The 22,258-nt window shown below is 47.2% G+C and overlaps 5 protein-coding genes across 6 annotated transcripts; 1 reads left to right on the top strand and 4 right to left on the bottom strand.

Moving 5' to 3' along the window:
• Positions 1–63: 63 nt before the first annotated feature.
• psmb4 (proteasome 20S subunit beta 4) lies at positions 64–2,959 on the bottom strand. The gene is made up of 8 exons (XM_019890266.1): positions 2,799–2,959; positions 2,157–2,283; positions 1,794–1,873; positions 1,559–1,705; positions 1,192–1,273; positions 994–1,110; positions 322–410; positions 64–172 (listed from the first exon to the last, which is right to left on the bottom strand). Exons 1-8 carry the CDS (start codon positions 2,921–2,923, stop codon positions 160–162), a joined length of 780 nt encoding a protein of 259 aa, XP_019745825.1. The 5' UTR covers positions 2,924–2,959; the 3' UTR covers positions 64–159.
• A 673-nt stretch (positions 2,960–3,632) lies between these two features.
• Positions 3,633–6,669, top strand: tmem65 (transmembrane protein 65). The gene is made up of 7 exons (XM_019890267.1): positions 3,633–4,082; positions 4,705–4,749; positions 4,836–4,903; positions 4,998–5,052; positions 5,257–5,299; positions 5,622–5,727; positions 5,813–6,669. The coding sequence occupies exons 1-7, from the start codon at positions 3,836–3,838 to the stop codon at positions 5,945–5,947; spliced, it is 699 nt and encodes a 232-aa protein (XP_019745826.1). The 5' UTR covers positions 3,633–3,835; the 3' UTR covers positions 5,948–6,669.
• A 940-nt stretch (positions 6,670–7,609) lies between these two features.
• Positions 7,610–12,438, bottom strand: vps45 (vacuolar protein sorting 45 homolog). The gene is made up of 15 exons (XM_019890260.1): positions 12,141–12,438; positions 11,790–11,924; positions 11,656–11,716; positions 11,494–11,573; positions 11,293–11,361; positions 11,076–11,213; positions 10,897–11,007; positions 10,513–10,647; positions 10,323–10,436; positions 10,085–10,252; positions 9,707–9,865; positions 8,485–8,592; positions 8,290–8,411; positions 8,059–8,190; positions 7,610–7,942 (listed from the first exon to the last, which is right to left on the bottom strand). The coding sequence occupies exons 1-15, from the start codon at positions 12,231–12,233 to the stop codon at positions 7,864–7,866; spliced, it is 1,704 nt and encodes a 567-aa protein (XP_019745819.1). The 5' UTR covers positions 12,234–12,438; the 3' UTR covers positions 7,610–7,863.
• A 679-nt stretch (positions 12,439–13,117) lies between these two features.
• Positions 13,118–15,445, bottom strand: LOC109527973 (gastrula zinc finger protein XlCGF8.2DB-like). Of its 2 annotated transcripts, none has more exons than XM_019890213.1 (2): positions 15,296–15,445; positions 13,118–14,303 (listed from the first exon to the last, which is right to left on the bottom strand). In XM_019890213.1, exons 1-2 carry the CDS (start codon positions 15,348–15,350, stop codon positions 13,324–13,326), a joined length of 1,035 nt encoding a protein of 344 aa, XP_019745772.1. In that variant the 5' UTR covers positions 15,351–15,445; the 3' UTR covers positions 13,118–13,323. The 2 variants fall into 2 exon arrangements, with proteins under 2 accessions (XP_019745772.1, XP_019745773.1); XM_019890214.1 differs by having other exon boundaries at positions 13,118–14,291.
• A 2,232-nt stretch (positions 15,446–17,677) lies between these two features.
• On the bottom strand, positions 17,678–19,916 carry cart4 (cocaine- and amphetamine-regulated transcript 4). Its single transcript, XM_019890238.1, has 5 exons — positions 19,781–19,916; positions 19,258–19,409; positions 18,608–18,694; positions 17,934–18,398; positions 17,678–17,781 (listed from the first exon to the last, which is right to left on the bottom strand). Exons 2-4 carry the CDS (start codon positions 19,402–19,404, stop codon positions 18,291–18,293), a joined length of 342 nt encoding a protein of 113 aa, XP_019745797.1. The 5' UTR covers positions 19,405–19,409; positions 19,781–19,916; the 3' UTR covers positions 17,678–17,781; positions 17,934–18,290.
• Between the last annotated feature and the right edge of the window lie 2,342 nt (positions 19,917–22,258).

Raw genomic sequence — 22,258 nt, 5'->3', positions numbered from 1 at the left:
TTAAAAGCCTAAATTATCATAGATTTTCGCATACGTAGCCAACCAAAAGAAAACTACACACTGTTTGATTGAACACATTTATTTGAATGATACAAAATTGACAAGAAACAAACATTTGCATGAGAGCAGAAAAACTGGAAGAGTGGCTCCCACGAGTGTTCATTCGAAGCCACTGCAGACAAGACAAGACCAAAGACAAATGTTTACTTGAATTATTTCATCAAGTAGTCGAATTTATGAGCTGATTTTTCCCACTTTTCTGACATTGATTTGCCGTCTTTCTCAGCTGAGGAGGAAGCAGGCTAGACCTTTGAACCATACCTGACCATATGAGCGATGTCCCAGTTGGTTTCGCAAGACAGCGGGCCCATGATCTCCACGCCCTCCTCAGTTACTATGGCAATCTCGTACTGAAACAACAAAAACGCCCGTGAGAAACACCACGCAGTGATTGTGCAGCGATGTGTCAAGTTTTAAAATTTGGAGGCGGTCGTCTCTGCCTAATTTTTGGGCAACTTTTGACATCATGAAAATGTTATCTGGCTACTAATTCAAGTGTCATTTCAACGGTGTACACATGCATTTTCAAAAAATGTAACGTCAAACATGGTTCCATGATTTAAGCAAATGATTTAAGCAGTGTGCCTTCACTTCAGGCCTGCAGCTGATGAGTTCCCCAAACACAATTGCCCCGCCCTACTTAAAGTTATTAATCATATTGTTTAATTCTTATTCCACACACTCTGTATTAGAATCGTGTGTTTTGACTAATGATGACACCTACAATGTGCTCCTCCTAAAAAAAAAAAAAAAAAAAAAAAAACCCATTAAAAAAAAGTGTTTTGTTCCCTTCAGAATGATCAAACACCTGACAGAAAGTTTTGGAGCAAGTGAGAGTGCTAATGTTCAGAATGCTACAAACCTCAGAAAAACCATGCTATGTACTTCAAACTTGGGAGGAATTTTGCTACCTTGCCGTTTTTTGGAACTCACTCTGTTGTAGGAGCGGGCGTCTCTGTAGTAGAGAACCTTGAGGCAGCGGTTCACCAGCTCGCAGGCTTCCTGTTTGCTCACCTCCACCTTGTTCTCCAAAGCCTCCCGCATCAGGGGCTACGCGCACGCACGTACACACGCACACGGGTCAAATACACAGCAACAAGAGGCTATCCTGGGAGATGAAGGGTCACTGACCTGAGCCAGGAAAGCACCAAAGCCGGTGGCCACTGTGGGGGACTCGTAGGCCACGCCCAGCTTGTCCACGTAACCCAGGAAACTACAGAGAAATAAGACGGCCTGCTGTTGTTGACGTGTACCCTGACTCACAAACAGTTCATGGCAGTGGAAGCCAGATTTCACAACAAGTACATTTGTACATTTCTGACATTTGAAGGAGTGGCGGCTGGTTCGTAGAGTGCGCTTTTTTGGCAGAAAAAAAATATGGACCATCAATTAATCCCAAAAAATATATGATATGCATAACCCCCCCTAGATGTATGAGTAATGTGGCATTTCTGGTCTAGGCGAGTGTCGTTCAAAGTTAACATGCGTGCGTCCCGACCTCTGCCCGTCGTAGAAGCCGCCAATGACCACGGTGTTCCACAGGGGGTTCATCTTACTGCGGCGGTTGTACATGACCCTGGTGAGCCACGAGTGCATGGCCTTGGGGCTGTAGCTGTGGCCGTCGCCGAGCAGCTCCTCGTCGATGCTGGGAGGAGCAAAGCAAAGCTCACTTATTATTTGACCCGATTTTTCTTCCCCACTCACTCTTTCAGAAAACCAAGATTCATCCTTACACCATCTGCTCAATGACCTGCTTGAGGTACTGGTAGTCGGCGTAGTCGCCCGAAGCGCCCAGGATGGTGCTGTTATTCACCTGAATAAAAAACAAAATCTCATTGGAATACATTGGGAAGGTCAGGGGGTAAAGCAGCAATATTACCTGGGGGGGGGACATAAATAATTAGATTTACATGAGACTAGATGCCCCCCCCAAAAAAAAAACTGAATGATTTTAAGAAAGTGACCAGTAGGAGTCCAGTGTTATGTCACTGTTTATCCTTTATCGATTTTAATGCAAGGAAAGTTTAAAATATGAAGTTTTATCGGTGTCAAACGTTCAACAGATGGACATTTAAAATTTAAATTAAAACCTTCACCTTCATGAGTCGGGAAATGTTTCGGAACCTCGCCAGAGAGCCGTACGAGCCCAACATGTCAGCCGCCATCACTACGCCGCCCGTAAACTTGACCGCCAGCACCGACGTTCCAGTTACCATGGGGGTCCTGCACACAAAATTTCATGACAATCAAACCCATTGGCCTATGAAACTGGAGAAGACTGATATTATTTACTCATTTGTATTTAGTGTGGACATAATACAAAGTAGTGGACATCAACTTGTGTTAAAAGCCGGTTCAACGTTATACCTAACTCGTTGCCACAATTAGTATTTCGAGCGCACGTTTGTCTATGTTGCGGTAACAAATTAGCATTGATACAAATTAAGTCTATAAGTGACTGAAGAGATGAGCGACAGTCGGTGTGCTAACTTTAGCTCGTTAACACAACCAACAAAACGTGAGCAGACAACAAAGTCCACCTTTCCGATCACGGCTCTTCACATAAAACAGCACAACATTCAAGAGAAGTGGTTTTAAAGAGGCTTCAGCGTACGGCACAGAGACTCGACAATTAGCATAGCGTCAGTTAGCTCGACGATGATACAGCAGCGGTGGCCCTCAAAGCGAAAGCTCAACAGTTTCAAATTCTAAGAAGACCACAAAAGCTTGGCGCTCACAGCGTGTGTCGAACCGGACCGCCAGCCGAACTCTGCCCGACACCGCTGCCGCTCCGGTGCGAATAAAAGGCGCCCGGGGTCGGTCCATTCTCCCATAAATTGAGTTTCAAGCCGCTCGCTGCCATGTTGGGGAAATCGATGGCGGAAGTAACGTCACTCCCGACGAGTAAAGTGTCGCTGGCGACTCGACCAGGAATAAATCTATTATTATTAAATAAGGACCATTATCATACAGTAATATATTTTTAGATAATTCTTATTATTAAATCAATAACAATATGTAAAACGAATAAACTCATTAAAAAAGACTGACGGCAACTCTGTAGCGCCACCCTGTGTTACAGTGAAGAGACTACATGTATATGTAATGTATTGTACTGTACAGTATACAGTATCCATCTATCTATCTCTTATGCGCCTGACATTTGAATGGTAAAGAGGTGTATTGTAACAAATGTACATTTTCATTGTGACTTTTTTTCTTGAGTTTTGATTGTTTTTAACTTGTTCGGTTTTTTTTTGTTTTCTCGTTTTGTTTCGATTGGTTTTGGTATGACCTTATTTGTTATAATGTATTTTCTAATTTAAAAAAAAAAATGAAAAGGTCCCTTAATACCCTGTCTGTCGCCGAGTCACTGGCCGAGATTGTGCACTACTTTGACCGCTAAACATAATTTTTTTTATCGAAAATAGATGAACGAACAGTAAAAAGTCACTTTTCACTACTTGTAAGTTTGATGCATTCATGTTGGTGAAATTGCCATAAAATCCCCTTCAGCACAGAAAGAGTGGAGGGACCGCACCCCCCAAAATAGCAAAAGCGGAAGCTACAAGTTTTATTCTGAAAGGCTCAACCGGAGGTGTCCATCGCGCGGTGTGACTTGACTTCGCAGAGCGCTGAAGAACTTGGATCAAGAGCCACAAGTGGAGCCGCGAAAGTCCCTCGTTCTTTTCGGGCGGATTCTGAGAAGCAATCAGATCGATCACTGGGAGACAATTTTTTTTTCATTCGTTCGTCCCGGTGCCGTGCGCTCGGCATGCTACGCTTGTGCCCGTCGGCGATGCTTCGCTCTGCTGCAGCGGCGGTTCGGTCGCGGAGGTTCCCGGGCGGAGCCGCGAGCCAGTGGTCAGGACGCCTGCTCGGAACTCACAGCCGCATCGAGCCCAGGGAGCCGCTCAACTCGCCCAAGCGGGCCAAAGAGTTCATCTACCGGCTGCAGGCCCGCGAGAGGGCCTGTTTACTCAAGGAGCTCCAGAACTTCGAATCCATCGCTATCGCTCAAGGTGCGCCCCGCCCCAAGCGTCACTTCCGGATTCGAGGCTCACCTGGCGGGCTTTCAAGTGAATTGGCGTGGTCTACATCTTGGACTCACAAATTTCGTATTTTTAGGGTTGTTTGATAGCAGCACCCCCCCTCCCCCTCCAAAACCATACCAGGACAAGTATTTAGTACTTTTGATATCTAAAATTTAATTGAACATAATGACCAAAAGCTGTGAACGTCTTTTCTTTCTGACACACACAACGATTCACCAAATGTGTCAAACTGCTGAGAGGATTGACTCAATGCCAGATTTTATTTTGATTTTTTGCCTGTGGTGTTGACAGTCAGGGTGGAATGTACTCGATAGCTTCCGAAATTGTGACTAGCTTAAAAAGTTCTTCAGTCAGCTGAAAACTTTTTGTTGTTGGGTTTTTTTGTTTTTTTTTACATGTCTAACCGACTGCTTGTTTTTCTAATTTTTGGTTCAGCGTTTTACCATTTCCCTTTTGTGCATTTGTCATTTTACAACCGTTTTTATTATCATTCATATTTTCTCTCTTTATTTTAATATAAAAAAAAATTGTATCAAGCATGAGTTTACCTCAGGGAAGTCTAAAATTGACGGATGCTTTTCCTCCACAGAAACGTTGGAATCTTCACCACCCACCGCGGCTCAGATCAGATACGGTCAGCTTCACTCAAACACAGACGCCCGCGCCCACACACACCGAAACACGCTCTCACCTGACGACTGTCTACTCTTTTTATGTCAGTTTTATTCCACAACACTCTTCCCTTCATCGGCTTTGGTTTCCTGGACAATGCCATCATGATCTCAGCTGTGAGTGCCAGCCCACGTTGCGTTCTTGTTGATCTTCTGACGCCTCGTCAAGTGTGTCACTTTTTTTTTCTCCCCATCTTTGTCCGGCCTGCAGGGGACGCAGATTGAGCTTTCCATCGGAGTCACGCTGGGAATCTCCACCATGGCTGGTACCGTCTTCTTACGATGATTGAATTTTCGATGATTGAGTTAAGTTTAGCGATGACGTACAGCAACTCTTGGATCACCAAGCGGTCCGACGAGCGCCCCCGGCCGGCCCGAAGGCTAATGATGGCCCGTCTCTCAGTGTTCTTTCTGCTTGTTGTGAAGGAGATATGGATGACAAAAGTGTTTTTGCTTCTCTGTCCGTTCAGCCGCCGCCTGGGGGAACATGGTTTCCGACCTGGCGGGTCTCGGGTAAGTTGACTTTCTCCGCTGACTCCATGTGGCCAGTTTAAAGATTTGGGACTTCTATGACTATAATAAGATTTAACTTGACAAATCTTGAATCTGCATTTTGGAGATGGTGTGTGCTATTAGATTGCAAGAAATATCGCATTTGTGACTGACTACATTGGACTTCGACATGTAACTCCATCAATAATATTCATGGAGGAGCCTAAGCTTTGAAACTTGAAGGTCCTCCTTAAGACTTGCACATTATATGATTGACTTTGAGCTGGTTACGTGCTCCCTATCTGAGGCGTGTTTGTGCGCGTGCGTGTGGTCCTTACTGCAGCTTGGCGGGTTACGTGGAGGCGCTGGCATCCAGGCTGGGCATGCAGGTGCCGGATCTGACGCCCAAGCAGGCCGACATGTGGCAGACCAGGCTGAGCTCGCACATGGTGAGGTCGGCGCTCAACTCTCGCCTCTTTCGCCAACGTGCCGCCATTAACGCCGCACATACCGTTTCGTCCGCGCGTCCTGCAGGGCAAAGCCATCGGCGTCATCATCGGCTGTCTCTTGGGAATGTTCCCGCTTTGGTTCACCAGTGACGACGACGGCAAGAAGGCCAAAGCGGACAAGGCGGCGGAAGAGGCGGCGGCTAAAGCGGCGGCGTCCTAACACAAAAAGCGGCCGGTCCCCATTCGCTGGTGCTGCCTTGCAAAGACCTGGAGAGTTTCCAGGAAAAAAATCTGGGTTTCAATGGGAATTCTAGAAATTTTCCAAAGTGGAAACCTTCAATGGGAATTTAGGGTAATTGAAAGTCATTTTAGGGAACGGTGTCATATTCAAGCACAAATGTAAAAGAATTGAGTGTGTGTGACAGAAGAGGACATCCATGCAAAGTAGATATGAACTCACCTTGCAGAATTGAAAAAAAAAAAAAATTCTCTCCGGGGAGGGGGGGAATCGCAACTCAGCCATTTAATTTTTTTCCCGCCCATGTTAGAAAAAAAAGGAAAGAAAAAAAACGCTAAAAGTGGGGGATTCAGGTCCAAACCCCGCAAATGAGATGTGGTGTATGACTGAAGCTTCGCTCCAACCCCCCACCCCCGCCCCCCCTTCCCAAAACATGTTAGCAACATTGTAAATCCTCATTTATTCGCTCAGAAAGTTTGCAACTTGGAAAAACACTGGGAATTTTTGCAACCCTACCAGGGGTGAGGGCGGCATTGCTGCAGCACAATCAAACAGGAAGTGGCATTCGCGCTCCTCACTTCCTGTCCGACACTAGCAGCCGACTGGTTGCCATCTGTCAAGTAGAACCGCTACCTCCAGTTTCTTTTTAAACTAGCAAATTTGGAGGGGGTTGTTGTCTTTCAACGTCTTGACCTAAAAAAAAAGCCGGGGGGGGGGGGGTGATGGGACGATTACACAGTCCCAGACATGACAAGTGGCGGAAAAAGCTACTCCTAATAAAAGATACAATCATGTCCAAAATGATTAGCGCAGCCTTGTTTCTTAAGTTTTGTTTGGACCAACATCCCGTGTTGCCTTCACGTGATACAAGTTTTGTGTCGGGGAAGGCATCTGCGTAAAATTCCTCCAAAGTTGGCCCGGTTCATCCTACGGGGTCAAAGCCACATGAATGATATTTTGGTTTGTTTTTTTTAATTACACGGACAACACTGATGTTTTTTTTTTGTATCACTGTGTCATGAATGTGTTTGAATAAATTATTTTTTTTAAAGCGGATGAAATTGTGTGGATGCAGATGTCGCCGTGACGATGGATGGATTGAAATCATAGATGAGCCCGAGTTCACCGGAAACGTCAGAAAACGTGTGCATCTCTTAAACGCGCACAGATTTTGCTTCCTACATTGTCACGTAGCTCGCACACACACAATGAATGTTCATTCCGTCCATGTTTAGGATTTTTTTTTTTCTTCCGCATGTCTTTATCACAAGTCTCCAGCTACCAATACATGCTTGATGCTATTTCTGACGATGAAAATGAAAAAAAATAAAAAGTACATAATATCGAGGCAACATCAGATTAGAAGTGGCATGTGCCAAAGTCATTTTGGCAATATTTTCAGTCAAGTCCAAATCGCATTTTTCCTCCTCATGTGACTTGTTAAGAGTTCCACAAAAACAAACAAAAAAGTGCTCATTTTTCAGTGGAATGAGATTGAGCCTATTTTGGGCTCATGCTTTTCCATCTGAAATGATTCATAGAAGCAACGGGAAGCAATTACTCACATTTCCCCCGCAATTGGCAGCAAAAGCGACTCCCGACCCAACTTCAATCGTCCTTGCTATAAATAAACACACACAAATATCAGCATTTCAACTTTTTCCTTTTATTGGTGTTTAAAGGACAAGATTGGCATACATGTTGCGAGCAGTTGAACAAAGAGACAAACTTCAAAGACAAAACTAGATGAGAAGTGTTGCTGCTTTCCAGTGTAGGAACATTTCACGCAGACTTTCCTCACACTTCCTCCTGCTCCACGACGGCAAAGCGAAGGCGGACGTCGGAAACGGGACACGCGCGACGAACGGAGGAATGTTGCCGCGGCGTCCAAAGCGTGTTTAGTGTCTGTTGCTGTGGCGACTGACGCCCTGCGACCGCTCACCACCACTTGTCGATGACATCACTTCCTCCAAGAAGCTGAGAGCAGGAGAGAGGGAGGCGCGGGTGTCATTCGATGAATGTGTGTGTGTGTGTGTGTGTGTGTGTGTGTGTGTGTGTGTGTGTGTGTGTGTGTGTGAGTGTGAGTGAGAGACCTCTTTGTGTTGAGCATGCTGCTCCCTCCCAGCACGATGCGGACGCCAGGAGTGTTGCGGTTCATGTTGTAGACACTCAGGGCTTCTTCATAGGTGGCTCCGCCGATCACAAACACCACCACGTCCTGAGGCCTGCACGCACGCGCACACACGCACGCACGCGCGACATCATTATGTCATGTGCCCTCGGCACCGACCCATTCCCCCCGCCCCCCTTTGGCGACCCATCACCTGTCTCTGAGGGTGCTCGCTCCCAGATATGGAAACTGACTGTCCTTCAGGCGACCTTTGACCAGCTGATCCAGCGTATCGTGAAGAAGAGGCTGATGTTGAGCGTACACGTTCTCCACGCCCTGCGCGCACGACGCAATCACGCGTGACACGGCGCACGTTGACAACCATTTGCCGCGCTGACCGGTCGCCCACCTTGAGGCCTTTGAAGAACTGTTTGGTGATGGCCACCGCGTCTGTCGGTGTGATGAGGTCACTTCCTCGAACCCTCTTGCCGCCGTACTCCACCACACACTGGACCATCTGAGGCGCACGCGCAAACACAGACCTCAACGGCAAATATTTGATCGGAGACACATTTAGCAACGAGAATGGCTGGACATCATCAAGGTCCAACGTGAAGCCACTGCCCCGGATTGAAAACTGACACACGTAGGCCTGCCGGTGTCTGAAATAGTGACGCGTGTAGTCTCAGCGGGCAAAATGCACGCGTGGACGCAGCGCAGAATGCGTCACTGAATGGCAGCGAAGGAATGTCCACAGCGGTGGTACAAAAAGATTGATCCATTTTGGTGGATAAAACTCCCAAATATTGAATATTACATACCGTATTAGCCCGAATATAAGACGGCCCTGATTATAAGACGACCCCTCTTTTTCAAAACGGAAGTTTGAAAAAAGACTTTTTGAACACCAAATTAATTTTCATACAGAAAATAATTACAGTACATCTGAAACAAATGATTATAACAATATATTTGACAGAAAAAGCATGTTATTTTGCTTCATTCAAATCTAAACATCTGAACATTTAAATATGTAAACTAAAGTGCAATCACATTCGTAAATGAATGGCTTCTGGTTTTTGAAATGTAAATGACATCATAACTTCTCCTCAGCTGCCGGTTAACCTGGCCGATCTTCGACCCACTTTTCTCCAGATTGTCGCTACGTTTCTCCATTTTCTGTTATCTCTTCTATTATTTTCTTCTCTTTTCTTTCTTACCGCTATTTTTTATTTTTCTTCTTCGTGACAGGGGTTCACTTTGGCCTGGGGAGTCAAGTTCAGCATTCGCTTCAATGATATCTGGCGCCATCTAGCGTCGTGAATGGGTATAATGTCTAGACCCCGAATATAAGACGACCCCCACTTTTTCAGTCTTATTTCAATGCAAAAAACACCGTCTTATATTCGGGCCAATACGGTATTAGAATAGCAAGAACTGTGTTGATTTCAGTTTGAACTTCAAGTGGTGCCCGGGCCATCAGGCCATGGTTAATGTCGGACTCTGCATCATCCATCCATCTGTCCTCTTTCTTGTGTGGACTGGCGGTGGTGGGTGAGCACACAGTGACACACAAATATTCTGTTTGACATACACTCGCTGAACAACTTTTAGTTCGTGCGCACGCATACCTTGCGGTGCCTCTCGGACACGCCCCTCCTGGCGAGCTCATCCAGCAGCGCGGGCAGGACGCTGCTGCTGTGGCGCTCGTAGCGCAGCGCGTAGAGCGCCACCAGGCGCACTGCGTCCAGCTCCGACACGCGTGGGTTCTGCAGCAGCCGACGCACGTTCTGGACACAACGGCACGCACCGTTCACGCCCAGAAGTGTTTGTGTCTGTGCCTAAGAGTGTGTGTGGGTGTGCGCGCGTGCATGTGTGAGTGGCTTTTCGCAAAACGCTTCTCACCTTGTCTTCATGTTCTTCGTTCGCTGCCGTTGACAACGATCTACCAGGGCGCACTTTGCAAGAGTTGTGTGCCACGTGAAGGCCCCGAGTGTGTGCAGGAGTACCTGCTGCGCGCTGCTGTGGTCGTTCTGGCAGGCCAGTTCCTGCTCCACCTCGGACACCTCCATCAGCCGACGCTCGGCCACCAGGCGGGACAGCTCGCCCACCACAGTCACGTGCTTGGACACGGTGCCCGACATCTTTTTGAACTGGGGGTAGTTGTCCACGAAGGCCTGCGGCGCGTGCCCAGAGGGGGGGGTCACTCGGACGACAAACCACAAACGCGCGCTGAACTGGCGGCACCTTCATATCTGAGATGGACTCCAACTTCTGTTGGCCTTTGGGTCTCTTCTTCTGGAAGTCCTCCATCAGGTTCTTGATATTGGTGCCGATCTCACCGAAGTTCAAGTACAAGTTCTGGAAGAAGTGAAACTACAATCACACCTAAATGAAACAAAATTTCCATGGGAAAGCCTCCTGGGTGGACACTCACGTTGGCGTAGAACTCGTCGTTCTCGGCGGACAGGACCACCTCGCGCAGGTCTTTGCTGATCCCGGGTACCCTGGACAAGTCGATGCGGTTGTTGTTGAGGCCCAGCAGCTCGTGCACCATGGCCTGGTACGTCCACTGCCAACGTACAAGTCACAAACGGGACATTTATGGGAAATGTTCGTGGTCTGGCTCAAGCTTGCCATATTTGTCGCTGGTTGCTCAGAGACCCAATTGAAAGTGACCTGCCGCCTCTTCTCGTTTGTATGTGAAGTGCAGCTTGGCAATTCAGGTTTGGCAGCGCTTTACCATTAGCGAAAGGGAGAAGACGAGCGTCTGGGGTAAAAGGCAACAACAGGATCTCATTTCTAAGACCCGGCACATCACCTGGTTGAGCAGAGGTGTGATGGCGTCATCGCTACGGTCCAGGATGAGCAGCAGGGGCGGAACTTCCGTCTTCCTGAAGTCGAACAGCTCGTACTCCTTGGTGATTATTTGCTGCACGGGGGCGATAGTCCAGATGTCAGGGTGAGAGGGCGGAACGGCGCCGGTGCGGTGGCGCTAACCTTGACGCTCTCCGCCAGCCGCTTGGACATGTCGGAGGACAGCTGGTAGCGGATCATGGGACACTTCTTCAAGGCCAGCAGGACGGACGTCAGGCCCTGCGTGCAGCGCCACAACATGGACGGCTCCCAGCTACGCCCCTGTCGCGTGCACGCACGTACACACAACCAGATGAGCATGCGGAGAGATGAGACGAGCTGGCGGTATGTTGTTTCTTACCTTGGCCACACCTTGCAGGTTGAGGGAGAACACGTGAGGATTGATGGCAATGAAATCGCCATAAAACTCCTGTGGGAACGCACGCATACACACACAGACATGAAATCAGTGTGAATAGATTTTTTTTTGGTGGGGGGGGGGCAACAACATCCCCGAGGAGGGAGAGGCTGAGCCACAAAGAAGTCAGCATGCATCACTCACCTGTACTTCGGCGACCACTTCTTGTTCGTCAGCCTCTGCTAACGCTTTGATTTCACTTTTACTGATCACGTTGCTGAAGTCTGACACACACACACACACATACATATATGTATGAGTCGAGCGTATTGCCAAGATGGCGGCCAGCTGGCTAGGTGTTCTCACAGATGAAGTAGACGCTGTATTTTGGTCTTCTCAGCTCCTGGATCAGATGCTCCACGTTCTCCTGCAACACATGCACACGTTACCTCCAGTTCCTCCTCTTCCCATTGAGGTTGACGTTAGTGAGTGGCACACACCTTGGTAGGTCTCAGGAAGCAGATGGCCTTCAAGTGCTTCATGCTTTCTCTGCTGTGCGAGTCGATGCGTTCAAAGAGGTAGACCTCCTTCTGCAGGATCTCTGACTGCGTGTAGACCACGCTCACAATACTCGTCTACGCACGCACAACACGAAACAATGAGCACTTACAACAGGCCGGCTTCTAACTGAACCCGAATGTGTGTCCACACTTGGAGAAACTATGACTCAAGTCAAGTCAAGTCAAGTACAACTTTGTTGTCTATAGATATTAGACTCAAATATGTTTTTGAGTTGTTTTTCTTGAAGGTGGAACCACAGCGGTTGCTTGCTGGGTGTTGTGTGTCCTCACCGTCTCCTTGTCCATGAGCAGCACCTTCATCCCGGCCCCACTGCTCTCGATCATCTTGGAGATGTACTGCTTCACCGCCAGCGTCACGTTCATGGCGGCCACCAGCAACGACGACGACCAAAAAGAAGGACAAGATGACGCGCTGAAAGACACGGCGGAGCGGGCCCGGACAGGAAATGGACCCAAGAAAACCAGGCAAAGAAGTCAGCGGAGCCTCCTGGTTCTTCTCAAACCACAAACGCTGAAAACAACACGGCGGCCATTGTGAACGTCACTTTGGGAGGAAGTCGACCTTTGACGGCCAACAACAGCGTTCAAAATAAATCTCGGGACTCTCTCCCATAGAAAAAAAAATCCACGTATGACAATTAGACCAAAATACGTGAATGTACTGATTTACCTTTTTGTTTGTAGGCGCTTTAAAATGATTAAATTGTTTGTAGTTCAAATATTTCCCTAAAATTGCTTTTACTTTGACGAGTGACCGGAAGCGGCCATACTTCACCGGACACAAGTCGTCGCTCAGCTTTTGGTCTCCCTCGTTATGAAAGCATTACATTGGTCAAAACTTTTCCTTCAGGCGACTATTCTTAAAACGTCTTCAAATAATCCCAATAAATCCTGTCGCATTTTACGAACGAGCGCGCCTGGCTGACTTCCGGGTTTTACGACCTCGCATCGCTGCCATCTTGTGGAGATGTTTGGTTCTCGCATACAAGCTTGCACTGCTCAACACCAATATCTTTTTGAGTCATCTCGGCAAGAAATGTTAATCATTTTAAATTAATAATGGAGTTCCCCCATGGAACACATCGAAATGCCATTAATCCATTGCACCCCCCCCCCACACACACACACAATACACACAATTGATCATATCTTAAAATTGGGCAGAGTAAATACAGCGGCGTCTTCATTTGTGGCCAGACAGGAAACTGAAAAAAAATCCTCGGTCACTCATATTTCTAGTTATTCTCTTCAGGACTAGGGCCCCAACAATTGGGATTTTGTCCAATAAAGGCTTTCCTATTTTCTTATCTTATCTTATTAAAGCGCTCGTGTTGTAGTCCGTGAAGGTGTAACAAAAAAATAAAAAAATTAAAAAAAACAAAACAACAAACAATCACTTTATTAATGGAGTGGAACTGTATGTCAGCTCCCAAACGCGGGGTCAGAAAACAGCTCAGCATATGTTCGAGTTGGCTACGAGGAGAAGACGTGATCTGCGGTGCGTCCTCATGTGTGACGTTGCGTGAGCTTTTTGTGAGAAGCGCTTGTCGCAAAACGCGCACGAGAAGGGCTTTCGTCCTGAGTGCGTCCCGACGTGGGTGGCCAGGTGTCCTTTCTGTGAGAAACTTTTTGAGCACAGCGAACAGGCGAAGGGTTTCTCCCCCGTATGCGTCCGCAGGTGCGTGTTCAGGTTCCCGCGGTGAGAGAAAGTTTTGGGACACAGCGAGCAGGAGAAGGCTTTCTCCCTGCCGTGCGTCCTCATGTGCTCCAACAGTGCCGAGTGATGGTAAAAGTGGGCGTGGCAAAGGGCACAATGTAACGGTTTGCCCGGGCCGTGGGTGGCCTGGTGTCTCGCCAGATGTCCTTTCTGCGAGAATCTGCCCCCGCACAACGTACAGCAGAATGGTTTCTCTCCCGTGTGGACGCGGGCGTGAACCGCCAGGTTGGCGCTCTGGCTGAAGCGCTTGCCGCAAACGGAGCAGCCGAAAGGTTTTTCTCCCGTGTGGATCCTGGTGTGAGTCGCGAGATTTCGCTTGTGAATGAAACTTTTTGGGCAGTGGCCACATTGGAAACGTTTCCTGCTCTCCTTCAGAGTGACCTTTTCCTCGCTGTGATGGTCCGTGTCAGGAGAGTTTTCTTCTTCTTCTTCTTCTAAGTCTGACAGGGGAGCCAAGAAGGAATCTGGTTCTGCCGTTGTGGTCACGTGATGGCTTGACTCCGCCCCTCTGGTCTCCTCATGAGGATCCGGGAAATAGGCTTTTTTTTGCTCATTGTCGTCGTCATCTTCCGGCTTCACATGGATCTTGGCGACGTCAGTGTCCTCACGAATGATGTCCTGTTCCTCCTCTTCCTCCTTGACGGAGGGCCACTCCCATTCGCGTTGGTCCGCCTCGTCTTTGACGAGTGTCAGTTGGAACGCATCTGGTGGGAGAACTGAAAATCAAGCGTGCAAAATGCCTATTACTTTCAACAACAACAACAACAACGCTGCAACAAAACACAAATAATTTCATGAGGAAAAAAAAAAGTTGAAGCAAAATCTCAACGTTGAAGCTTCTCTGTCATTTAAAAAAAAAACAACAACAACATACCGGTAATTACATATTGGAAGACAATGATAGTCAACATGAAAACACAAAAGTGGACTAAAACAGAGAGAGAAGAAATATCCCTTTTACAGAACAAACAGATTTGACCTTTCTGATTTAAATTTCACTTGTACCTCTCAAAAGAAATCAATGATTTTTTACAGTTTTCTGATGACCGTTCAAAACTAAACCAGTAAGTGAATCATCACCACTTTTTGTTTGTGCAGAAGCACTTTGAGTTTTTCAATAAAGGGATGAAATAAAAAAAAATAAATAAAATTATCCGATTCATTGCTTAGTTGAAAAAAAAATAATGGACAGATTAACAGATTATTAAAACAATGGTTATTTGTTGTCCTCGTTGACTGGGAAGCTGAGCAAAGTTGGAGCGTTTATGAATAAAAAAAAATAACATACACTGCCACACTGTACACAAATCTTGACACATGTTGAACGTGTACATTCGATTTACAATGTTTATGCCCCTCAATGGTTGAAATCTGACTTTCAATGTGCAACCCAGTTTAACGCATTGGGTGCATCACAATTCCGAAATATGGCACAATCTCTGCATCTCGCTGTCACTTTTTCTTTCTGATTGGATTAGATCGAAAAGTTGTTCGCTGGATCTCACATTGCAAACGCAACGACGCGCAAAACGCGTCGAAACAGCTCGACAATGGAATGTCTTATTTTATCTTGTTTTACCTTCGCTTAGTTTATTTTATTTTGGCTCATCTTAGTTTTATTTTAATTTATTTCATACTAGCTTTAGCTCGGCCTGGTCCTGTGCACGTCAAACGGTTTGGATTTGATCGTTTGAGCGAGCTCGCAAACCTTTAATCGTCGACTTGGATTCCCAAACCGAAACGAATGTCCAGTGTTGGTCCATCAAGATGATATTTTGCTCTTTGGGTATTTTTTTGCCTCGTCCTTTGTCTCAGTATTCATCCGTGGACTGATTCAGGAAGTAAACATGCTCTGGGTTCCGGTCGACGACCCTTTCAAAATAAAACCAACGCGACACGGAAGTTGTTTTGGATTCCCCAGAATGACTCGAGTAATAAAGTCATTCATATTTATGCTGACGTTATTGAGAGTTCTTATAAAAACATTACTATAAATAGTTGAAGCAGAGGATTTCATTGTGAAGTAGAGGCACAAAAAGCCTTTGGTGGTTATTTCTGACCTTGTTTCACCAATCCATCCATTTTCTAATCCGTTTATCCTCACAAGGGTCGCGGCCCACCTTGTTACGTTTTATTAATATGGTTCAGTGTGAAATTTAAAATAAAGATGACAAACATCACACATTTATTAAATATCCATGTTTTTTTAGTAACTCACCAGCCGAGTGTGGCTGTTTAGGATGACTCATGTTCAGAGAGGCGGTGCCTGTTGAACCCCCTGGAGTTCGATTGGGGAAAAAAGGGGATGTCAAGCTAAACCTTATTGAGTCTCAAGATGATGGGAAATAGAAGGACGTCAAATCATCATCAACAGTGCCAATACGATGTTCTGAAATCTTCTACTCAAAAGGGAAAACGGAGGGGCGTGTGGACATATTGCTGATGACAAATGGCCATTTTAAAAGGAGTTAGTTGTTTATTTATTTCTCCAAAACATAGTCATCAAATTCAAAATGAAAGCTAGTATCAATTAAATGAAAAATTAAGAGTTTTTGAGTGAAAAATGGCCCATCTCTGCCGGATGATCCCTTTCAACGATAATGAACTGAAACTACACAAACCGAACCCGGCATGTTTTCTTTCATGTCTTGACTGTTCTGAAATGCCGAATAATTTAATTGGAATCCTGGTCAAAAGAATTCTATGATTACTTCTTTTCCAAGAGTAGTGCACACAAACGCACACACACCGAGATGAGGTTTCACTTTGCCTTTGAAAGTGCTGCGCAAAGGCCATCTTTTCATGTTTTTTTTTTTTTTTTGCTTCCCACGTTGCTAATGCGTAAATAGCTTTGCTTCTGCGTGCGCGCGTGTGTGACGAAGGCCTCTTATCAGTGCAGTAAATGCCAGCACGGTGAATAGCCCGTTTGGTCCGAGCCAGACGAAGCAATGAAAAAACGTTTGAAAGCATCGCGGTGACGTCACCTCGCTCATCTTTGATCGGACGATCGCCTTCGCTTCAACGAGCCAAATGAGCTCACAGGAAGCGGCCGTGAAGTCCATCCGTCCCAAAGTCCCATCAACCACATCATCCACGTCACTCACGAGGCCCCAAAACGATTTTTGATTTGACTACTCCATTAACTATATTGAAAAAGTCGACGAGATGATAAAAACCCATCTTGTAAAGCCCATATTGTGATCTGGGAATATTTCGATGAAAAGTTTCACCCAAATCCTGCTCGTGATTAGCGAGTAGCAAATGAGTTGATTGGGATTTTGAGTGGTGGGCGGAGCTCGACACAGCGCGGCGTGTTGATTGGTGGGCAGACAGGAAGCCATGTGACAAGTCCAGTTTTGTGAAGATTGTTTATTAGCAAGATTAAGATGATACAAGGTGATACTTGAAAGTAGACAGTGGGAAGGACAGCGAGGAGCGGGCGGTGCCGTGGGCGGGCCACACCCTGTGAGGGGACGCCAGGAAACGACATCGTCGCGCCGCAACGCATCAGTCGGCTTTTTTTTTTTACATCGGCTTTTCTTTGTCTTACTTGGTTGTGGATGTCAGCTTTAAGTCATCCCCTGCCAGCCACTTGAGAGCATTTTGACATTTTTGACAGCTCTTGTGTTCAATGATTATATATTTCGCAAATCTACCAAATGAAAGGAGTGACTCTCTCCTTTCACCAAAGAACAGTTTGAGTCTGCATTTCTCTGTTCTTTCATTATCAACAATAGGTTGTACAAAACGCAGCCGTTTTTCCGAGCGGACTTCCAACCTGTGCAGATGTCATGTCTAAAATGCATCCGCGCCATCGACTGACGGTTTCGCATCACTTTAAGTTGTTTCCATGTTTGATGCAGTGGAGCAACATCAGATGTGCCTCCACCCATCCCCATTGAAAACAAAAACAAAACAAGAACTGACTAGTATACCCGTCAATGGCAGTGAATGACTTTTAACAGCTATCCGTTAGCCTGCTAGCTAGACAACAGAAGACTTTTGTGTGGGGTGGCGGTGCCGTGGGCGGGCCACACCCTGTGAGGGGACGCCAGGAAACGACATCGTCGCGCCGCAACGCATCAGTCGGTTTTTTTTTTTTACATCGGCTTTTCTTTGTCTTACTTGGTTGTGGATGTCAGCTTTAAGTCATCCCCTGCCAGCCACTTGAGAGCATTTTGACATTTTTGACAGCTCTTGTGTTCAATGATGATATATATCGCAAATCTACCAAATGAAAGGAGTGACTCTCTCCTTTCACCAAAGAACAGTTTGAGTCTGCATTTCTCCGTTCTTTCATTATCAACAATAGGTTGTACAAAACGCAGCCGTTTTTCCGAGCGGACTTCCAACCTGTGCAGATGTCATGTCTAAAATGGGGCATCCGCGCCATCGACTGACGTTTTCGCATCACTTTAAGTTGTTTCCATGTTTGATAGTTGCAGTGGAGCAGCATCAGATGTGCCTCCACCCATCCCCATTGAAAAAACAAAACAAAACAAGAATTGACAAGCATGCCCGTCAATGGCAGTGAATGACTTTTAACAGTTATCCGTTAGCCTGCTAGCTAGACAACAGAAGACTTTTGTGTGGGGAAAGAGTCGTGAAGTGTTGCGAAATGTTCCAAAATGGTGTCGGGAGTTGTGATGCATTTGGTGCGCTGGCGTTGTCGCGGAGGGGGCGAGGGGGGTCCTCACAGCGGTTCAGTAGCAGCGCAGGAAGAAAGTGTTGCACGCCGTCCCTCGCAGGCAGTCGCACAGCCGTCCGATTCGGGGGCCGTGTTTCATGGCGCAGCGCTCGCCCACGTCGCACTGACGCACAACATGCACACAAACGGACAAATCACCTTGAATACAAAATGAATGTACGCGCAAGGAGCATGGACTTATTGCTGATATTGAAATCGCCCCTTAAAGCAAACGTCATGAATAGTACGGTGTGCATCCATATGTGTGCGTGCGTGAGCTTTTTTGTCAGGGTGCGCTGCCTTGTGATTGACAGGTGTCAGCGGCGTTCTCACCCGAGGAATAAAACTGGCCTTCTTCTCCCGCGATACGCCGGCGCCACCGCCTTCCGCCTCGTCCAGGAAGCCCTGCAGCACCTCCGCCTTCACACACACACACACACACACACACACACACACACACACACACACACACATACGGCATCAAGAGAGATGACGACATGCTGTGCTATGCGCGTGTCCCGATGGCGTGAAACATGACATTGTAGGTTCATGACTGGTCGCTAAGTTGGTGGGCTGCTAATGAGCAGAAAATAATTAATTAGCGGGCTCATTAAAGTCACCCTCCCGTCACTTAATTGGTTGCAATTGTTTCACTCTAATTACTCCAAAGTTTCACCTGACAACCCTGCCATTGACTGTCTCACAATTTAGGTCCTTTTTTTGGCCGCCAGCGTGAATTCTGCACCAGGGAGAATGAGATGAGCGCGGGATGGCAGAGTCAAAGAGGGAGGTCTGTGTCATTGTGGGCGTGATCACGGCTGACTTCACTCGTGGCAGACACCGACAAAAACACATTCACACAGACAAACACAAATAGACAGCCCCAAATGCGCACGCACACACACACACACACACACACACACATACACACACACACACACACACACACACACACACACACACACGTATGCGGACGGACTGACCAGGTCGTCGTTTGTGAGTCGCAAGAGTTTGGGTTGGTCAGGTGCGGCTGGAACCTGCACGTCGGCGTCCAACCTTTGACCCCAGCATAGGACTGTCAACAGGGACAGACACACATGGAGGAACAGGAACAATCGCATGCTCTCCATCACACCTGAAAAAAAAAATCCCAGCCCCGAGCGTAAAACACACACACACCCACACACACACACACACACACACACACACACACACACACACACACACACACACACACCCTCATCAGGCTTGTACATAGCTTTGAATTAGGTGTGATGGAGCAAACAGGCTGGCCAGAGGTTCCCGAGGACTGGATTTGGGGGCCCCTAATTCAGAGAATTTTTTTTTGGAGTGGGGGAGTTTGCCAGAGGCTTTTCTGCCAAATGCAAAACCCAGAGCTCAGATTCGAACCCTGAGCAGAACTGCAAGGCAGACGTGGTTCCCGCTTGTCCATTAACCGCGCTCCCGAAAAACATTCAAGCCAAATTCAAAGTTGGAAATCGTCACCTGGCTATCGGCTGGCAGATTCTTTTTCTTCTTCGTTTCCTCCTCCTTCTGCTTCTTGTCTTCTTCTCGCCGTTGTCGTGTGCCATGGCATTGTGGCACCTTCGCCTTTATGCTCTCCTCTCACTCCTCCCACCTTTGTCATTCGTCATGTCGTCACATCAAAAGTGCGTCCACTGGGGTCTGGCCGCCCCTTTGATGGATGAAGACGGCGCTTGCTCCATATTCAACAGGTCGCTGCAAGGTGACCGGACGCCACAGTTACAGTTCCGACCAGTGGGTCCCGAGTCACTCGCCAAAAGAGCGCCGAATGCCGCGCTGGCTGCGTGTGAGCTTGTTCTTTTATACGTGCCTGTTTGCGTGTGTGTGCGTGTGTGTGTATATGTGTGCGTGTGTGGGGTTGCACGAGAGGCCCAAATCGAAGTTACTCAAAAGATGACTAGTAGAAAGAAAAGACAACCACAAAGGCAAGCTTGAATTTCGGGTTGTGCAGTACCATGTTGTGCCACAAGTTGGCAGCTGGCAGCACTGAGCTCTTGTGGAAGAGAAGAAGCATAATTAAGAGCAAGAAGATGTCTGCTCTCTTTGTATGTGTGTCCAAGCAGCATTTGTTGGAAGGGTTAGACTGAGCCCAAAATAGATGCTACTTTCTGTTAGCCCGTCTATGGCGTTTCAAGTTATACGCTAGCGTGAAGCTAACATGCTTCGGCTGGATGAAAAAAGGGAGTGTGTCTCCCACCGCATGATCAATAACATCAACACAAGGGCTCCCGTGTACCCCCCCCCCACACTGTGACAGAGGTCAGGGGTCATGTCAAGTCCTTCAAGCCCATTGGGATACCACCTGCGACCCATCGCTGCGACCCATCGCTGCGACCCATCGCTGCGTCCTGCTGCTTCAAACACAAGCAAGTAAAAAAAAAAAAATGTTGCGCTCATTTGCATGATGTGGATGTGGTGCAAATTCGTGTGTCCGAGGTCAGTGTGTTTTCATGAGCTAGCATGCGCGACCCCGTCAGGAAGACAAATGACATGGCCCTCCAAGTTATTCAGCATGAAAGACGCTTTTTGTCATGTTTGACCCCTGTGGAGGTGGGATTGGCCCCGCCCACAAGCCTCACGTCAAGCCAGGCCTTGGGGTTGTCTTGGCGCGACGCATGTGACGTCCGCAAGCCTCTTCTTCTTCACACAAGAGATAAGAAACAGTTCATGTTAATGTGCGTCAGTGTGTGTGTGTGTGTGTGTGTGTGTGTGTGTGTGTGTGTGTGTGTGTGTGTGTGTGTGTGTGTGTGTGTGTGTGTGTGTGTGTGTGTGTGTGTGTGTGTGTGAAATACAGGAAATCACAAGGCATCAAACCGCGTCATGTTCATGGGATTCGATTGGCCAAAAGTGGCCACCACAGATTTAAAAGGTCCAAGTGGATGTCAAGAGTCACTCATCACATTATTTTTCATATTTATTTCAAATGCATTTGACACATTTCAAAAGCTCAAAGTAGGAAAACAAGCAAGCCAGAATCACGCAGTGAGCTGCTATAAAATGTCAACTTTTCACTCTTGTGACTTCCTTTCAAGTCCAAAAAAAATACACTTCACATTTGGTGATTGTTGTGTTCAAATTTGGATTCATGCGACATCATTCAAAGACACGCTAGGCAAAAACTGAAAAAATAGACTTTTGTCCGTGCATAATTTGTGTGTGCGAATGAGTGCGTGCGTGTTTCACACAAGTGATTAGGGGGAGGGGTAACTGCAGGTCACGTGTGTGTCTCCATGACGACCATCATCACCATCATCATCAAGCCCTACCCAGAAGAAGACAAACAAGACCTCCGTAAGCACGTTAGCATTAGCGTGTGCGGGTTTGCTTCTTTCGCACATACATATGTGGAGGTCACGTCAAGGTCATTGTCGTTCTCACCGAGCAGATGAAGGTGGAGGATGATGCGTTGTCGACTGTGACTCCGCCGCTCTCTTGATGGGGTGCCGTGGTAACGCCCACTTCGTCTTCATCCCAGTCCTGCTCTTCATCCTGGTCCTCCTGTGAGTCCAGCAGGTGCTTCCTGTCCTTCAGGAAGTTGTCTAGGTCCTCAATGCTTGTGTTACCTACACACACACTCCCACCCCACACACACACCCACACACACACACACACACACACACGCACACACACACACACACACACACACACACACACACACACGCAATCAGTGTGTGCCTATCTTTGAATGTACCAAATGTGTGCGTGAATGTACACATTTCCCAGTGTGAGCGTGTGCACAGTGTTTGCCCGTGTATGAGTTCATGCGTGTGTGTGTGTGTGTGTGTTTGTCCACAAGTGTGGGCCTGTTCATGGGTTTTGAATGTATCTTAGCCAACCAACTCACTGAAGAAGCTGTAGCGCAGTGTGGAGTTGTCATCGTATTCGTAGTCTGGGGATGATGTCGTCACCTCAGCAACGCAGCCTGAACGCACGCACGGA

The sequence above is a fragment of the Hippocampus comes genome, unplaced genomic scaffold (genome assembly GCF_001891065.2).
Source record: "Hippocampus comes isolate QL1 unplaced genomic scaffold, H_comes_QL1_v1.1 scaffold71, whole genome shotgun sequence".
Classification (NCBI taxonomy): Eukaryota; Metazoa; Chordata; class Actinopteri; order Syngnathiformes; family Syngnathidae; genus Hippocampus; species Hippocampus comes.
The sequence above is the reverse complement of the archived record's forward strand: the minus strand, read 5'-3'. Positions and strand labels throughout refer to the sequence as shown.